The sequence below is a fragment of the Chiloscyllium punctatum genome, chromosome 43, assembly GCF_047496795.1.
Source record: "Chiloscyllium punctatum isolate Juve2018m chromosome 43, sChiPun1.3, whole genome shotgun sequence".
Lineage (NCBI taxonomy): Eukaryota > Metazoa > Chordata > Chondrichthyes > Orectolobiformes > Hemiscylliidae > Chiloscyllium > Chiloscyllium punctatum.
In genome coordinates, this window is record NC_092781.1 from 19,763,188 (window position 1) to 19,780,502 (window position 17,315).

The 17,315-nt window shown below is 44.0% G+C and overlaps 1 protein-coding gene across 1 annotated transcript in view; it reads left to right on the forward strand.

Moving 5' to 3' along the window:
• LOC140466536 (cathepsin J-like) overlaps positions 1-16,989 on the forward strand; it is a 32,356-nt gene extending 15,367 nt beyond the window's left edge. The window contains exons 5-7 of the mRNA XM_072562009.1: positions 6,448-6,666; positions 14,459-14,624; positions 16,856-16,989. Coding sequence (XP_072418110.1) covers positions 6,448-6,666; positions 14,459-14,624; positions 16,856-16,989 — 519 coding nt within the window. The remainder of the gene's footprint in view (positions 1-6,447; positions 6,667-14,458; positions 14,625-16,855) is intronic.
• The last annotated feature ends 326 nt before the right edge of the window (positions 16,990-17,315 follow it).

Below are 17,315 nucleotides of genomic sequence, written 5' to 3' on the forward strand. Positions count from 1 at the left end.
CCACTAGCTCCCTGGGAATGTGAGCTATTGAGGGTATGGGAGCACTTTCTGGTAAGCACCTCACTGTGTCATTTCCTACAGCACTCAGAGGGCTGCCAGCGACCCGGAACGGGCAAAGGAGACCGTGGTGTCGACAAAAATCTACATGTACCATGGCGCAGCAGATGCAGCAGACAGGGATGTACACTTGAAAGATGACAGATACTCTGCGGGGACCCAGATACCCCAATCAATGAATCATCTAAAGTCCAAGGACAGTGTGCCAGTTGCCATGGAGAAGCAGGCCCAGCACCCTCAGCGTCTGCTGGCCATGGGCACAAAGCTGTACCCCATCGCCAACTGCTCCACAGGCCTGTAGTCGAGTTGCCACTTTCTAATCACAAGTAAAAGGGACAGTGCCCTGCTGGAGGAGGAGGCACACACAGGTCACTCCGAAGACCCAGACTCCAGATATCATAGAAGTGGCTGAGCCTCCACCTCCAAACTGCTGCCCAGTTCTGCTCAGCATTGTCAGTGCTCCCTCACGCCCGACAGACAAAATTGCTGCGAGACTGACTGAACAAACCATTGCAGGGCTAACAGGCTGCAACAATGTGTCCGATCCTTCCTGCCCAACCCAGAAACTGGTATTCATTAAATCTGAGACAATGAAGGAATATAAGACCATAAGACCATAAGACATAGGAGTGGAAGTAAGGCTATTCGGCCCATCGAGTCCACTCCGCCATTCAATCATGGCTGATGCGCATTTCAGCTCCACTTGCCAGCGTTCTCCCCGTAGCCCTTAATTCCTCTAGACAACAAGAACCTATCAATCTCGGCCTTGAAGACATTTAGCGTCCCGGCTTCCACTGCACTCCGTGGCAATGAATTCCACAGGCCCACCACTCTCTGGCTGAAGAAATGTCTCCGCACTTCCGTTCTGAAATGACCCCCTCTAATTCTAAGGCTGTGTCCACGGGTCCTAGTCTCCTCGCCTAACAGAAACAATTTTCTAGCATCCACCTTTTCAAAGCCATGTATTATTTTGTACGTCTCTATTAGATCTCCCCTTAATCTTCTAAACTCCAACGAATACAACCCCAGTATCCTCAGCCGTTCCTCATATGCTAGACCTGTCATTCCAGGGATCATCCGTGTGAATCTCCGCTGGACACGTTCCAGTGCCAGTATGTCCTTCCTGAGGTGTGGGGACCAAAACTGGACACAGTACTCCAAATGGGGCCTAACCAGAGCTTTATAAAGTCTTAGTAGTACATCTCTGCTTTTATATTCCAACCCTCTTGAGATAAGAGACAACATTGCATTCGCTTTCTTAATCACAGACTCAACCTGCATGTTTACCTTTAGAGAATCCTCGACTAGCACTCCCAGATCCCTTTGTGCTTTGGCTTTATTAAGTTTCTCAGCATTTAGAAAGTAGTCCATTCCTATATTCTTTTTGCCAAAGTGCAAGACCTCGCACTTGCTCACGTTAAATTCCATCAGCCATTTCCTGGACCACTCTCCCAACCTGTCTAGATCCTTCTGTAGCCTCCCCACTTCCTCAGTACTACCTGCCTGTCTACCTAACTTTGTATCATCGGCAAACTTCGCTAGAATGCCCCCGGTTCCCTCATCCAAATCATTAATATATAATGCGAACAGCTGTGGCCCCAGCACCGAACCCTGCGGGACACCGCTCGTCACCGGCTGCCATTCTGAAAAAGAACCTTTTATCCCAACTCTCTGCCTTCTGTTAGATAGCCAATCCTCAATCCATCCCAGCAGCTCACCTCGAACACCATGGGCCCTCACCTTGCTCAGCAGTCTCCCGTGTGGCACCTTATCAAAGGCCTTTTGAAAGTCCAGATAGACCACATCCACTGGGTTCCCCTGGTCTAACCTACTTGTTACCTCTTCAAAAAATTCCAACAGGTTTGTCAGGCATGACCTCCCTTTACTAAATCCATGTTGACTTGTTCTAATCAGACTCTGCTCTTCCAAGAATTTAGAAACCTCATCCTTAATGATGGATTCTAGAATTTTACCAACAACCGAGGTTAAGCTGATTGGCCTATAATTTTCCATCTTTTGCCTTGATCCTTTCTTGAACAAGGGGGTTACTACAGCCATCTTCCAATCGTCCGGGACCTTTCCTGACTCCAGTGACTCTTGAAAGATCTCAACCAATGCCTCTGCTATTTCCTCAGCAACCTCTCTCAGAACTCTAGGGTGTATCCCATCGGGGCCAGGAGATTTATCAATTTTAAGACTTTTTAACTTTTCTAGCACTATCTCTTTCGTAATGGCAACCATACTCAACTCAGCCCGGTGACACCCTTTAATTTTTGGGATATTACTCCTGTCTTCCACTGTGAAAACTGACGCAAAGTACTTGTTAAGTTCTCCTGCTATTTCCTTATCTCCCATCACTAGGCTCCCTGCATCAGTTTGAAGTGGCCCAATGTCTACTTTTGCCTGTCGTTTGTTTCTTATGTACTGAAAGAAACTTTTACTATTATTTCTAATATTACTGGCTAGCCTACCTTCATATTTGATCCTCTCATTTCTTATTACACTCTTTGTTATCCTCTGTTTGCTTTTGTATCCTTCCCAATCTTCTGATTTCCCACTGTTCTTAGCCACTTTATAGGATCTCTCTTTTTCTTTAATACATTTCCTGACTTCCTTTGTCAGCCAAGGTTGTCTAATCCCTCCCCGGTTAATCTTTCTTTTCTTGGGAATGAACCTCTGTACAGTGTCCTCAATTATACCTACAAACTCCTGCCATTTTTGCTCTAGTGTCTTCCCGGTTAGCCTCTGCTTCCAGTCTATTTTAGTCAGTTCCTCTCTCATGCCCTCATAATTACCTTTATTCAACTGTAACACCATTACATCAGATTTCGCCTTCTCCCTTTCAAACTCCAGACTGAACTCTACCATATTATGGTCGCTACTTCCTAAGGGTTCCCTTACTTTAAGATCTTTTATAGAGTCTGGTTCATTGCAAAGCACTAGGTCCAGAATAGCCTGCTCTCTTGTGGGCTCCATGACTAGCTGTTCCAAAAAGCCATCCTGTAAGCATTCCATGAATTCCCTTTCTTTAGATCCACTAGCAACATTATTTACCCAGTCCACCTGCATATTGAAGTCACCCATGATCAATGTAACCTTGCCTTTCTGACATGCCTTCTCTATTTCCCGGTACATGTTGCGTCCCTGGTCCTGACCACTGTTAGGAGGTCTGTACACAACTCCAATTATGGTTTTTTTGCCTTTGTGGTTCCTCAATTCCACCCACACAGACTCAACATCATCCGACGCTATGTCATTCAATACCATAGATTTAATTTTGTTCTTAACTAACAAGGCAACTCCACCCCCTCTGCCCACCTCTCTGTCTTTTCGATAAGTCGAAAAACCATGGAGGTTTAACTGCCAGTCCTGACCCCCCTGTAACCAAGTCTCTGTGATGCCTACTACATCATAATCATTCACTATTATCTGTGCCATTAATTCATCGGCTTTATTATGAATGCTACGAGCATTCAGGTAAAGTGCCTTAATGCTAACTTCCTTATTAGAGATGTTGTAAGTCATATGTCCTAAGTTATCCTTGCTTTTTTCTGCATTCTCAGTCTGCCTCAATTTTAAATCCGCCTGGAAACATGCTATCCTGCTGCTTATCTTTCCATTTACCTCCATACTCCCTGTTGCTTTCACTTTCCCTTCCCCCCAACTCAGAAGTTTAAAGTCCTACTGACCACCCTATTTATCCTCTTCGCCAGAACATTGGTACCTGATCGGTTCAGGTGGAGACCCTCCCAACGGTACAGATCCCCCCTGTTCCAAAACTGATGCCAGTGCCCCATGAAGTGGAATCCCTCTTTCCCACACCAATCCCTTAGCCACTAAAATATGAAGTTTAGTGGCAAGCGTGACAAACCTCGTACGTTATTTGATCCTTTTCGATATGTGGTATCAGCTTGACCTTCCACTTGGCTGTTTTTCTCTCGGTGGAGAGAAGCCTTAATAAAACTGCACCACCATGATGCCCAATGACATGGTCACATCGGACCAACGTGTGTACTGTGAGCTTGGTGTCGCATGTGGAAGGAAGAGGAGCAAGCTTTGCAGAGGTAAGGCTGTGCTGCTAACACCATCACACTTCATCCAACAACTTTATGGAATCCCTTCCCATCCAAGATTCATTTTAATCATCATTGCATATCGTGTTATCACCCAACCTCGCTCATAACTGCAATCTCCCAGACCTCTCAACGCACAGCCCTCAGAGGTGAAGAATTGCAAACTCTTCTCCCAGTGACAACAGTTCCCAATCCCCGAACTAGTCACTTTGTAGCCAAAGGACTGTTGAAACCAAGTCTCTGGATTGCAGACGCAAGGACAACTCCCCGCCCCGGCACCAGACTATGGTCGATCCCTGGACTGGGGACGAGCAAATGCCAGATGCTAAAGTTCATGGGCAAGGCCCATACAACTGGAGCCTGTGCATCTTGCCCTGAGATGATATTTGGTCTGATCGAACACCATGGTCGTTTGTAACCAATCGGAAACAGCGTTCATCCTGTCCCTCTCTGAGAGCCAATGCCATGTTCCCTTGATAGCCAATGCATTTTGCGAATTTGTCAAGAGTGGAAATTGAATAATGAGACAAGTTTTGGTATTAAGAAGACTTTTCATAATCAAATAATCCTGTTACATTTCAATGCTTCAAGTTGTTGGTCACTGCTGTAGAAATCAGATCAGTCCTCCTGGGAATAACGCTAAGGACGCTGCTTGGCCCAAACACTGTCCCCGCCAGGCGACACAGCTCCAGTGCGGAAAATTCTCCGACATCTTCAAACTCTCTCTTCTACAAGCTGAAGTCCCAACCTGCTTCAAGAAGACCACCATCATCTTCGTAAGTAAGGAAACAAAACTCATGCATTGTTCCTTAATGAGTACAGACCAGTGACCTGAGCACAATAATCATGAAGTGCTTCGAAAAGCTGGTGAGGGCCCACATCAACTCCATTCTCCCAGCCTCCCTCTGACAATTAAAATGTGCCGATTGAAGTAACAGGGACACGGTGGGTGAAATATCTCTCGCCCTGCAAGCCTTGAACATTGGGAATAGGACACTTTCGTCAGACTTCTACTCATTGACTGTGCCTCTGCCTTCAACACTCTTATCACACCTTTGCCACATTGAACTCAAAGCCCTGTGACATTGTTCATGATTCTATCGTCTGCAACTGTATCCGCAGCTGTCTGACCCACAGATACCAATCATTGAAGATCGGCAACTGTACCTTCTCCCGAATAACCTTCACCACTTGCGTCCCCCAATAATGAATGCTCATCCAGTTACTGTACTACCTTTACACACACGAATTCTGAACGAACACCATCTATATATTCACTGACGACAGCACTGCAACAGGAGGGAAATTTGTTAACGATGAATGAAAAGACACAATGGAGATAGAGGGATCATTGACGTGGTGAAATGGGAATAGCTTCTCTCTCTCTCAATTCCGGTAAAATTAAAGAACACATAATTAACTTCAGAATGAAAGGAGAACAACACGCTCCATCTACATCAATGGGAATGAGGTTGAGAGAATGGAAATGTCAAATTTCCTAGACTGAACATAATGGACAAACTTTCCAGAAAATACCATGTGTTTGTGCCGTTGGAAAATATACAACAACGCCTCTTCTTTTTCAGAGAGCTCAGGAATATTGGCATGTGAACAAGGACCATCACTAACTTCGACAGTTGCACCTTTGAGCGCATACTGTCTGGGTCCGGAAGGCCAGGTCTAGCAACTGCGAAGCTCAGGATCATAACAAACTCATGAAGGTTGTATGCGAGTCCCAGACGATCATTGAATCGAATACTCTATCTATGAACTCTACTTACACATTTCGCTGCCATGAAACGGCAGGCAACATAAATCAAGGACCTACCTCACCCCGGTAATGTACTACTTACATGTATTCCGTCAGGTAGAAGATACTAAAGCTGGAACACATCCACCAGCAGGTGCAGGAACAGCTTTTCCCCAGCTGTTTTTAGTCGGCTTTGAAACTCTCTAGCTCAAATCCTTCTGATCTTGCTGAAATTGAATTTGCCTTGTGCCCACTCTCTGCGATGTACCATTTGTCCAACTCTTTTTTGATCTCTTCATCCTCGCATACTATCATGTGCCTCTATTGGTCATAAACAAATGGTTTCACTGTTGTTCGGGACACGTGACAATACATAAATCAAATCACATCTGAACCCATGCACACCGATATTCACAGGTTCCATGTAATTCTGAGAAACCTGAACAAACCTTTAGATGAAGTTCTAAAAGTTCGTGTGAGACGGTGTTCCAAATGTATGTTGATGCAAACTGGCTATCATTTGTCGATCAATATGAGTTAATGTGGTTATATTTCTGTCAACACTAGGGTCAATGTCATTCTTCCTGGGCTTTCAGTGCAACTGGTGCCATAGAAGGACAGTGGGCAAAAAGGCATGGAAACCTGGTTTCTCTCAGTGAACAAAATCTGATTGATTGTAGTATACCAATTGATGGATGCTCTACTGGATTCGCATGGCACGGCTTTCTTCAAGTGATTGAATTTCAAGGCATCAACTCTGAGGAAACTTACCCTTACACAGGAAAGGTAAATCCACAAGACTTCTAGTAAGATGGTGGTGGAGTCGGGATTCTCATTTCGTTTTATTTCATTTCTTCGGTCCTGTCTGTGTTCACATGCAAGTTATATTGGAGTTTATTTTAATTACCTCTTGGTGAAGAGCAACGAAACCTGTGAGTGTGTCGAGCAGCATGGACTCACAACGGAAATAGCCAAGAGAGTTTGGGTTGCTTATGGCTCCTGTCCTGACGCTAATTCATGGCTGCTCAGGCGGTGATGAGTCTAGGTACCTGGCAGTGTCCGTATTGAGTACAGTTTCGTGCAGGCAGCAGATGAGCTCTGCTTTCGTTCATGGCAATGTCTGCGTCTATCAGAGATTCACAAAATTAGCTGTGCAGGTGAGTCTGGGATTTTGGCAGCATCTGCACCCTGCACAGACTCATTGAGGTAGCGTGCAAGTGGGTTAGTTTTCTGTCAGTGCCTGTATCCAGCAGGGGTTGACGGAGGCAGAGCGGAGGTGAGATTTGTTTCCTGTCAGTATCTGTATCCAGCTCAGATTCATGGAGGCAGAAAAGGTGAGTTTGGTTTCCTGTCATTACTGCATCCATCATAGATTAGTGCAGATTGGTTTTGTTTCTGTCAGTGTCGCTATCCAGCACAGATTCATGGAGGGACGGGAAAGGTGTTTTCGGGTTCCTGTCATGATCTGTATCCAGCACAGATTCATGGAGATGGGGGGAAGGTGAGTTCGGGTTCCTGTCAGTGCAGGTCGCCATCACAGATTCATGGAGGCAGCAATGGAGCTTAGGCCCAGTACAAGATCCGGCAGCAACTGCAGTGACTGCATTAGACAGCGATATCTAAAGCAGCCTCGTGGTAACAACAGAATCGTGTTTGGACCAATGTCATGCCTAGCAGCATCAGTGCCAACTACTTTGCTGAGGTCCATCAAGGCCTCCTTTTGACCAAGGCATCAGCGGAGTCAAGATGCTGCCAAAGATTTGGCGACTTTCATTCCGACGGTGATAGAGAAGGGGACACATGCCTGACCAGCATGTCCATGATGGAGCACTTAGCAATGACTATGAAGTTGGACGTTCTCTTTATATCTCCATATGTTTCTCTTTTATATTGTATGTTGTGATTTTAAATGTGTTTTGAGATGGTGCTGCAGCGTGGCAACACGAGACAACACATTTCCCGATATGTGCAAAGAATATGCACGTGACACTAAATAACTCAAATGAAAATTCTTCGGTGCTTTTCAGAAGCACGGACTTTTTCCAACATCCATGGTGTTAGACCCTGAAACGCAATGCTTTTCAAATGGGAGCTGCCATCCTGGATCTCTGTCAGTCCTTCCGTAAGAGTCTGCCCTCAGGTTTCTGAAAGTGTCACTGTATTAGCACCATTAAGGAGGCTGAGAGAATAAAATCTTTCAGCACTCCCACTCATCTCAACCTTATCTTGGAAAGCTCTCCTACATCTTGACACAACACCTCGTACCCTCAGACAATATGTCTGAGGAGTTAAGAATACTTCACTTTCTGTGAATTAATGCTCACCATTCCCACAGTTCAAAGATATGGAGGTTAGGGGGATTGTCTATGTTACCTAACCAGAGTGCGAAGGGAATTATAGGTTAGGTGTTTAAGCCATGGGAGACGCAGGGTTACAGGGATAAGGTAGGGCCGAATGGGCATTTTCTACACTCTGGGAATTCTATCATACTGTGATTTAGCATCTGGATGTGAGGTTCGGCTGAATCAACGGAACATTCAGCATATTCTGTCCTTCAGAGTGGGACGTGCGCCATCCACTATAACAGTTAACATCCTAACACAGCGATGGACAGATCTGAAGAGTCAGGAATGTCTGTCTGCTTCTCCCACATGCCCCAACGGGCTGGTCAGTCACTCTCATATAATCTGGAATTTTACATGAAAAGGAATGTAAATATGTTGATTTATTAAGAGAGGCGTTTACTCTTTAGGAATGTCATTTACCATGCGACTTGCTGGGTTGACATTTGGCATATTGTGGTGTAATTAAGAAACTTGGCTTGAATCGATACTCAGGAGACGTTTTTGCGTAAGTTGCTTTACGGTTGATGTTGTTCCTCCAGACGCCGTTGTTGTCTGTCAACACGTCACAATTGCCCCGAGTCTTGGATTTGTTTGGGATCAGCCTCTTGCGTGCAAATCCCAGCTCTTTGTCTCAGTGTTACACAGTTTCACGTTGTTCTTCGGTTCATTCTTCAAGTCCTTACCCCAGCTCTTCCACACTCTCATGTCTGGACTCATTGTAGAAGACTTGCGCGTTATTATCCAGGACAGCAATTGCTTTTGTTTTAGGTTTGTGTCAACACTGTTTAATTGTTCCTGTGGTAATCTGAGACCACAAGCAACGCAAAATTTAAGTTCATTGTCTGCCCACGCTCCCCGCTTTCCAAAATCCAGCGTTTCATTGGCCAAAGAAACAACTGAATGAAAGAAACACTCTCGTCATATGACAGGCATACATGATCTGGTGACTGGGCATCACTCTACACTAAACCTATTCTCTGGCTATGTTTTATGGAAGTGATGGCCTCTCACCCACTGGCTGGCGAGTCAACATTAAGAGAGTCTCCTCTTTTCATGAAGCTCCAGTGTAGGAATTGTCACTCAGGCACTGAGCTGGACAAGAGAAGGGCTTTGCACAAAGGACAGCGCCAAGGAGTGGTCATTACCAGCCAAAGGCCAGTGGCGCTGCTCATCAGGAAGGCAGTAACATTCAGTACAACAACCTGAGGGCTGGTATTGATCTTGGGTAACAGACCAACAGTAAGTGACTGAGTGAGAGGAGTGGAGGTGACGATCACAACACAGCTTTGAGTCGGGGTGTGTTTGGCTGGGGTGGGGTGTGGTGCAGTGAGGTCAGATAACAGCAGGGGTACCCTTCCTCAACTGGTACTTGATATTTTCCCGACCCCTAAATCTACAAATCAATGCTGAACACATTTGCATGTCGTTGTCGTCTCATGTTGATCACCTCACTCACCACTGAATGAATTATATTGGCATTGGGATCAGAACTGCTCAGTATGATAAATTGCCAATTTGGCAGCCTCAGTTTGGACTCCAGCACGAATACTCGGCTTGTGATTCATTACAACTTTAGTCCCGAATTTACACTCCATAGTTGGGGAAACGACCTGATATCAAGCGTTAAAGTGAGAATGACACCCCTTTCCATTCAGGCGTGACGTGACATCAAGGAGCCCAAGAAAATCTGGAGTGAATGGAAATTGGAAGAAAAAAATCTTTTGGTTGTAATTATATCGAACACACTGGAAGGTGTTTGCAGTTATTTGATGGCTTTCTGCTCGGGACATGTCGATCGGAGTTCCTCAGTGTAGCCTTCTTGGTACAGCCACCTTCAGCTGCTTCGTCAGTGGCCTTCTATCCAAAAGGTAAGCAGGGGGATTATCTACACGATTGTCAGCACCATTTGAATTTATCACATTTTGAAGAAATCTGTGTCCAATGCGGCAAGGTGTGGACAATATCTCCACTTGCGAAGATAAATAACAAATGACATTCTCACCAGACAAGTGCCAGGCAATGACATAATCCAACAAGTGACGTAATGTAATCATCACTGAGTCTCACATGATCAACATCTTTGAAGCCTTTCCATCAACTAAACAAAAGGCAAGGATATGGTGGAATACTTCATCATCCCTGGATGACTACAGCTCCGACAACAAAGAAAGAAACAGTTATATTATTGGTTGTCTACTATAGACATTGGACAGATTGGACAGTAGATCTTGGAAACGTGCAGATATAAGAGAATAGCTGATAAGGGTGATTTGAAATTCCCCAATATTAATTGGAACATCCGCGGTGAAGATTATCAGGATGGAGATGATTTTGTTGGGTGTTACCAGGAAGTATTCCTGATGCACTAAATAGATAGGCCGACTGAGAGAGGCCACATTGGATTTGGTTCGAGACAATTCGCCAGGCCAGGTGTTAGATATCTCGATGGAAGAGCATTTCGGTGACAGAAAGCATAAATGCCACAAATGTGCAGTCGCCGTGGGTAGGAATAGAAACGGACTGTATGAGAGGGAAGCCGAAAATGTGTTGCTGGAAAAGCGCAGCAGGTCAGGCAGCATCCAAGGAGCAGGAGAGTCGATGTTTCGTGCATGAGCCCGTCTTCAGGAAGAAGGGCTCATGCCTGAAACGTCGATTCTCCTGCTCCCTGGATGCTGCCTGACCTGCTGTGCTTTTCCAGCAACATATTTTCTGCTCTGATCTCCAGTATCTGCAGTACTCACTTTCTCCTTTATGAGAGGGAATTTAATCTGGGGACGGGATGTTTTACTACTCTTCGACAGGTCCTGTGGAGTGTAAATTAGGAATAATTGTTCTACGGGAATGCACAACAGAAATGTGGAGCATTTTTTTACTGTGTTGAATAACTTTGTCCCAATGAGACCGGTGCGGAATTGTAAAGGAAATCAGCCCTGGATGACAAGAGCAGAAGAAAGGGATCTGGCGAAATTTTTTTCGATTACAGCGTCGAAAGGAAAGAACTCAAAAATGGACGAAGGAAAACTGGTTGGGGGCATGAGAAAGCCTTGGCGAGAAGGATTTGAAAATATCCGAATGTTTTGCACACTTACATTAGGAATAAGAGAATGATCTGCGAGAGTCTAAGCTGGATCCAAGCCAATGGAGGGAACTTAAGCATCGAGCGTGGCGAGATAGAGAAGGATCAAAATGAGTTTTATTTTGCTGTAGTAGTCGTGCGAGAGAGGGAGATTGATGATAGCGAGAATACTGGGGAAGAGCTTACTAGGCTTGAACTGATTGATATTTAGAATGTGGATATGGTATAAATTGTGAAAAGCGTGAGTATGATTCAATCTCGAGGGCAGGATTAGATATATCCACATTTCCTACGAGAAGTGAGAAATGAGATTGCTGCACATCTGGCAATGATCTTTGAATCCAACCTCTTCACAGGAGTAGTTCGTTATGTTTGGAGGGAGGAATATATTGTAATTCTCTTCAAGGAATTAAATAGAGAAACAAAAATGGAAATTATTGTCTCGGTAGGTTTACGTCTGTGGTCAGCAAGGTACTGGAAAAAGTTCGCAGATATAGGATTTTGGATTGTTTAGATAATGATTTTTGATTAAGGAAAATCAATGTGGCTTTTTGAGGAGCATGTCATGCATCACAATTCGTATGCGTTCTTTGAGGATGTGTTGAGACAGGTTGATGAAGGTCGAGCAGTGGATAGGATGTATATGGATTGCAGTAAGGTATTTGATGGGTTCCCCACGGCAGGCTCATTCAGCAAGTTAGGAGGTTATAGGATCTACTGAAATTTGGCTGACTATATACGGAATTGGCTTGCCAAGAGAAGATAGGAAATGGTCGTGGATGGGATGTCATTCATTTGAAGGTCGGAGACCAGTGATCTCCTACAGGGATCTGTTCTTGGGCCTTTGCTCTTTGTTTTTTTTTATATAAATGGCTTGGATAAAGAAATGGAAGGTAACCAGAGACGTTTATCCAGGAAAAGGGCTGTCATGAGAGGTCATACAGTTATGGTCACTGGAGAAAGTAAAGGGAAGATACCAGAGGTAGGTTGTTTCCGCAGATGTTTTGATGCGTGGACTCCACTGCCAGCTTTGGAAGTAAAGTTAGAGACATTCACAGCATTTAAGCGACTGCTGGTCAAGCACATGCACGGCAGCAATTGGAGAGGTGTGTATTTAGGTTGATCTTAGATGAAGATAAATATTTGGCACAACATTGGGGTCCGAAGGGCCTGCACTGTGCTGCACTGTTCAGTGTTCTATGTTTTGACACTGAGTGGGTTTGACACCATCCAGGACATTCACTCCATTTGTCTGGCATCAAATCCACAAATATTAATTCCCTCCAATATCATCACAAAGTGACAGCAGTATATACAATTCACGAGCTACAGCTGTGAAGTTGACTGATGGACTGTCGACAGAATCTTCTAAACCGAAGGCCACTTCCGCCAAGGAGGGCTGGAGATACAATGAACACCACTCCCTGCAACATCCCCTCAAATCAGTCACCATCCGGGCTCAGAAATTTATTGTCATTCCGTCACCGACTTTGGGTCAAAAGACTTGAACTCCCTCTCGAACAGAATAGTACCAATCAAAAATTCTGGAAATGTTGTGGAAGGCAGCTCATCACAACTTCTCCAAGCCAAGTTTGAATGAACGCTGACACAGTCTGCCACAACTACATTTTAAGCCACCTTGGAATTAAACCTGGGTGAATGTGGCAATCCCTCCTGCTACACACAGACACCCATTCCAATATCACTCCCAGTATCAATCTCACCCCAGAATTGGCATCATGTTCTTCCCTGTGTCCTGAAGCTGAAGTAACTGCAACATTGATGAGAAGTAATTGAAAATTATTGACCAGAATCTTCACTCCATCAGACAGTAGCAACACTCTGAAAAGTCAACACATTTATAATTTTCCAATTTTCGTTAAAACACGGGCATAGTGGCCATACTTTAGACAATCAATATACTCCATCCTTTCCCACATGCAGGAATTTATGGAGAGGCCAAGTGTGCAGGTGCATAATTCCTTGGAAGTGGAGCCGAGGATAGATAGGATGGTGAAGGAGGCACTTGGCACAGTTACCTTCATTGTTCAAATCATTGGTACAGGTATTGCGACGTCATATTGCAGCTGTACAGGACATCGACGAGGCCACTTTTGTAAAACTCTACACAAGTTTTGTTGCTCTGTTAAAGGGACGATGTTTTTAACTTTCACAGGGTGCAGAAAATATTGATGAGGATGTTGCTGGGTTTGGGTTTCAGTTATCGGGAGAGACTGAATAGGCGGGGCTTTTCTCCCAGCGGAAGAACAGAGGCTGAGGGGTGATATTATTGATGTTTAAAAAATCATGAAGTACATGGATCGGGTGAAGAGCCGAATGTTTTAGCCATGGGATCGGCGTTCAAACCTAGAGAGCAGAGCCTTAAGGTGAAAGGGGAAATATTTGAATAAGCACTGAGACTAATACTAATTAGTTGTAATCCAATGACTCTAATGTTGCAAGTATTGACGGTTTGGGAAACATTTATTTGCATGTGAAGATTTGAGTTTACTAAAGGACGATCACAATTTTCAGATGAGTCGACCGAAAACACTGAAGAGGCTTAACTCTTTCTAGTCTAGTTTCGCTATGAGCTAACGAGGGGGTGAGCTTGATTGGGATACTGAATTGTCAAGACAAATAACAATGTTCTTCATGTACTCACATTTCAATTCATTTGCAATACCATTGCTTGGTCTCAGTGTAGAATATTTCGAATACATTGAGCAATAAATATTAAATTTGACACAAGAAAACCCTAAAAATGATCTGATTTGTAATTGTTTCGCGCCGAGGCTCATGTATGTATGGAATGACCTGCCTGAACAAGTGGTGGAGGCTGGGGCAATTATAAAATTTAAAAGGTACCCAGATGGGTATATGGATTGGAAGTGTTCAGGGCCAAATGGTCGCGAATAGGACGACAATACGTCAGGATATATGATCGGCGTGGACGAGTTGGAACAAACGGCTTGTTTTCATGCTTAGTCACTATAAATGTATTTTTTTCTAAAAAAAAGTGAACAAATATCACACAGATTTGGGAAAACAAATTGGCTGCCAAAGTAGGAATGCAGAAAAGTATCAAGAAAATAAAAAAATAGCTTTATCATGAACTTAATGAGCATTCCTTTTCAACATTTTATTTAAATTATAGGATGGAGGCTTCTGCAGATTTCAACGAGATAAAATTGCTGCTAAAATCACTGACTACAAATGGGTTTGGGGAGGCGAGGCAGCATTGGAACAAGCAGTGAGAGAGATAGGACCGATGTCTGTTGTGATTAATGCAAGTCTGAAATCCTTTCAACATTATAAAGGAGGTAAGTTGCAGAGTACTGGATGATGTCTTTGAATCCGATTATCGAGTGTTCAAGAAAAGGTATTAGAAATCATAAATCTATAGACACATTTACTGTCACTATTTTGGTATTAATATTACTGCAAAGTTCACCATGGACCATGACCCTTATCCTTGTTCCTCCCTACACTCCTCTCGTGTGACATGCCGTCCAGTTCTGTCAGATATCATCGAGTTAAAGCTAGACTATGCTACAAGGTGAGCTCATGAATGGTAATGAGAAATGGACCTGCTCCCATTCGGAGTGATGCAAATAGCTCAAAACGTTGTGCGATAGCTAAGAGAACTGATAGTGAGGTGTAACTGTCCTGATGTGCTGCTGAGTGCCTGCACATGTCAGTGTTTTATTAATTGTAAACTGAAGACGCTACAGTCACTGTATCTGGATTAAGAGGAAGGGCGAGACCTTCGACTTGAAATCTCTTGGCCTCCTGCTGAGAGTCTTTCACTCTCTGCTCCACCTCTTCTCTCAGCAGCTGTTTCTATTCTGTTCTTGATCTCCTCTCGTGTGGCGACTCGAGATGACTTGCAAAGACGGTGGTCTGAACAGGGAGGTGGACGCCTGCACAGCTTCCTTGTGATGATGACACAGGTCGTCTCCATGTGCAGGACCATTCCCTATTGACTCCATCAGCATTTCAAATCACAAAGCACTTCTACTGTACAACCCACAATTGGAGACAAACCCGAAAAATACTGAATGCAGATTGGCGCTCCTTCATCACCCCAGGTGTCGGATATTGTAAGTTAACAGAGTGTGTTAACACACATGGCACCAAACTGAAGTTTCACACAGTCAGATACCATGGTCAGTGTGTTCTGCAAGTGTCTGGTAAATTATCCCTACACCGAAAATAATCTCAGCAAGATACTATATCAATCATTGATACAAAACACAACAGCAAAATTTGTCAAAAATGGAAGAATGTAATCAAGTTCGGACCCATCAATTCGAAAACAGATAGTCTGTGATTGGGTCGAACAAGGAGATTAAATAAGAAAAGGGATGATGGAGCAGTGCCAGCAGGAATGGAAAGAAGACAATTAAAGAAAGTAAAGAAATGTATAGCAGTAGGTTTCAGGGCCTGAGGGAGTGTTATTTAAAAAAAGAGACCTCGGGGCCCGCGTGCACAATTCCATGATCTTGGAGTCACACGTAAACAGGGTAGTGGAAGCAGCATTCGTAAGCTTTGGGATGTCATGTTCCAGCTGCACAGGACATTGGTAAGGACAGCTTTAAATTATATGCTAAAGTCTGTACTTTCTGCTAGAAGAAATTTTTTTAGTAAATCTGAAAGGATCCAGAAAATATTTACAAGGACTTAGCAAGGGTTCAAGTATTTGAGGGGGAGAGTGAGGCTGAATTGTGCCCAGCTTAGAGGTTTGGTGGAGAAGCACAGCAGGTCTGGCAGCATTTTAGGAGGAGGAAAATTGAGTTTCGGGCAAACGCCCTTCCTGATGAAGTATCTGTGCTCGAAAAGTCGATTTTCCTGCTCCTCAGATGCTGCCTGACCTGCTGTTCATTTCCAGCATAAGTCTAATCTGGACTATGATCTCCAGCATCTGTACTCCTCACTTTCACCCGAGGCTGAGAATGCTGCAGCCTTGTTCGCTGGTACGACAGAGACTGAAGGGTGAGCTTGTGGAATTTCATAAACAATAATGGGTATGGGACGAATAAAGAGGACAGGAGTCCAAAACTAGAGACCATAAGTTTAAGGTGAGATGGGAAGGATTTAAAAGTTACCTGAGGTGCAATGTTTTCACACCGAGCATGATACGTGTCTGGAATGAAATACCAGAGGAAGTGGTGGAGAGTGATACAAATACAACATTAGAAAAGGCATCTGGATGGGTAGATGTATAGGAATGGTTTACAGGGATATTGGCCAAGTGCAGGAAAATAGGACTAGATTGGTTGAGGATATGGACGATTTCCATCGAAGGATCGAAGCATTTCTACACTAAAAAAGTCTATGACTCTGAAGGATGTGCCGAGAGGAAGTGAGAATGGCAGAGGCGATGTCATTGGGAAACATTGATTAAAGTCAACAGACGTCATGGTGAGGAGTGAGGACCATCAATTTGAAGACAATTAGTAAAAAGAGACATGTCAATCCTCATTAATCAAAGCTAAATTAACACTAATTAAATATTTCACCGATAAACCATTTAATATGTGTCTCCTAACAGGCGTTTACTATGATGAAAATTGCTATGGATATGTAACCCATGAAGTGCTGGTGGTTGGTTTTGGAATTGAGGATGGAATGAGCTATTGGCTGGTTAAAAACAGGTCCGTACTCTATGAAATAACAAACATCTGATCACAGACGGAGAATGATAGCGACATGGCGTGAATTTCCTGTCTCTGTGCTGCAACCTGTGTATCTGTTCAACGAGCACGTGACACTGTGTTTATCTGTCAGTGAATGCTTAATGGTTGTGCTGTCTGGGATGATATCTGAAAAAACGTTAGAGGCAGGTAACCAATCACCAAGTAACGCTGCACTTACAAGTGTACGGTTCTTGCCTGAAGTATTGCTTCGTACAGAGGAAGGCATCAGAGTGTCATTATCCCTTAAACACAACCTTTTTTAAAAATTACCAGTACAAATTACAAACATATGGTTAAAATTAACAGCTATACACA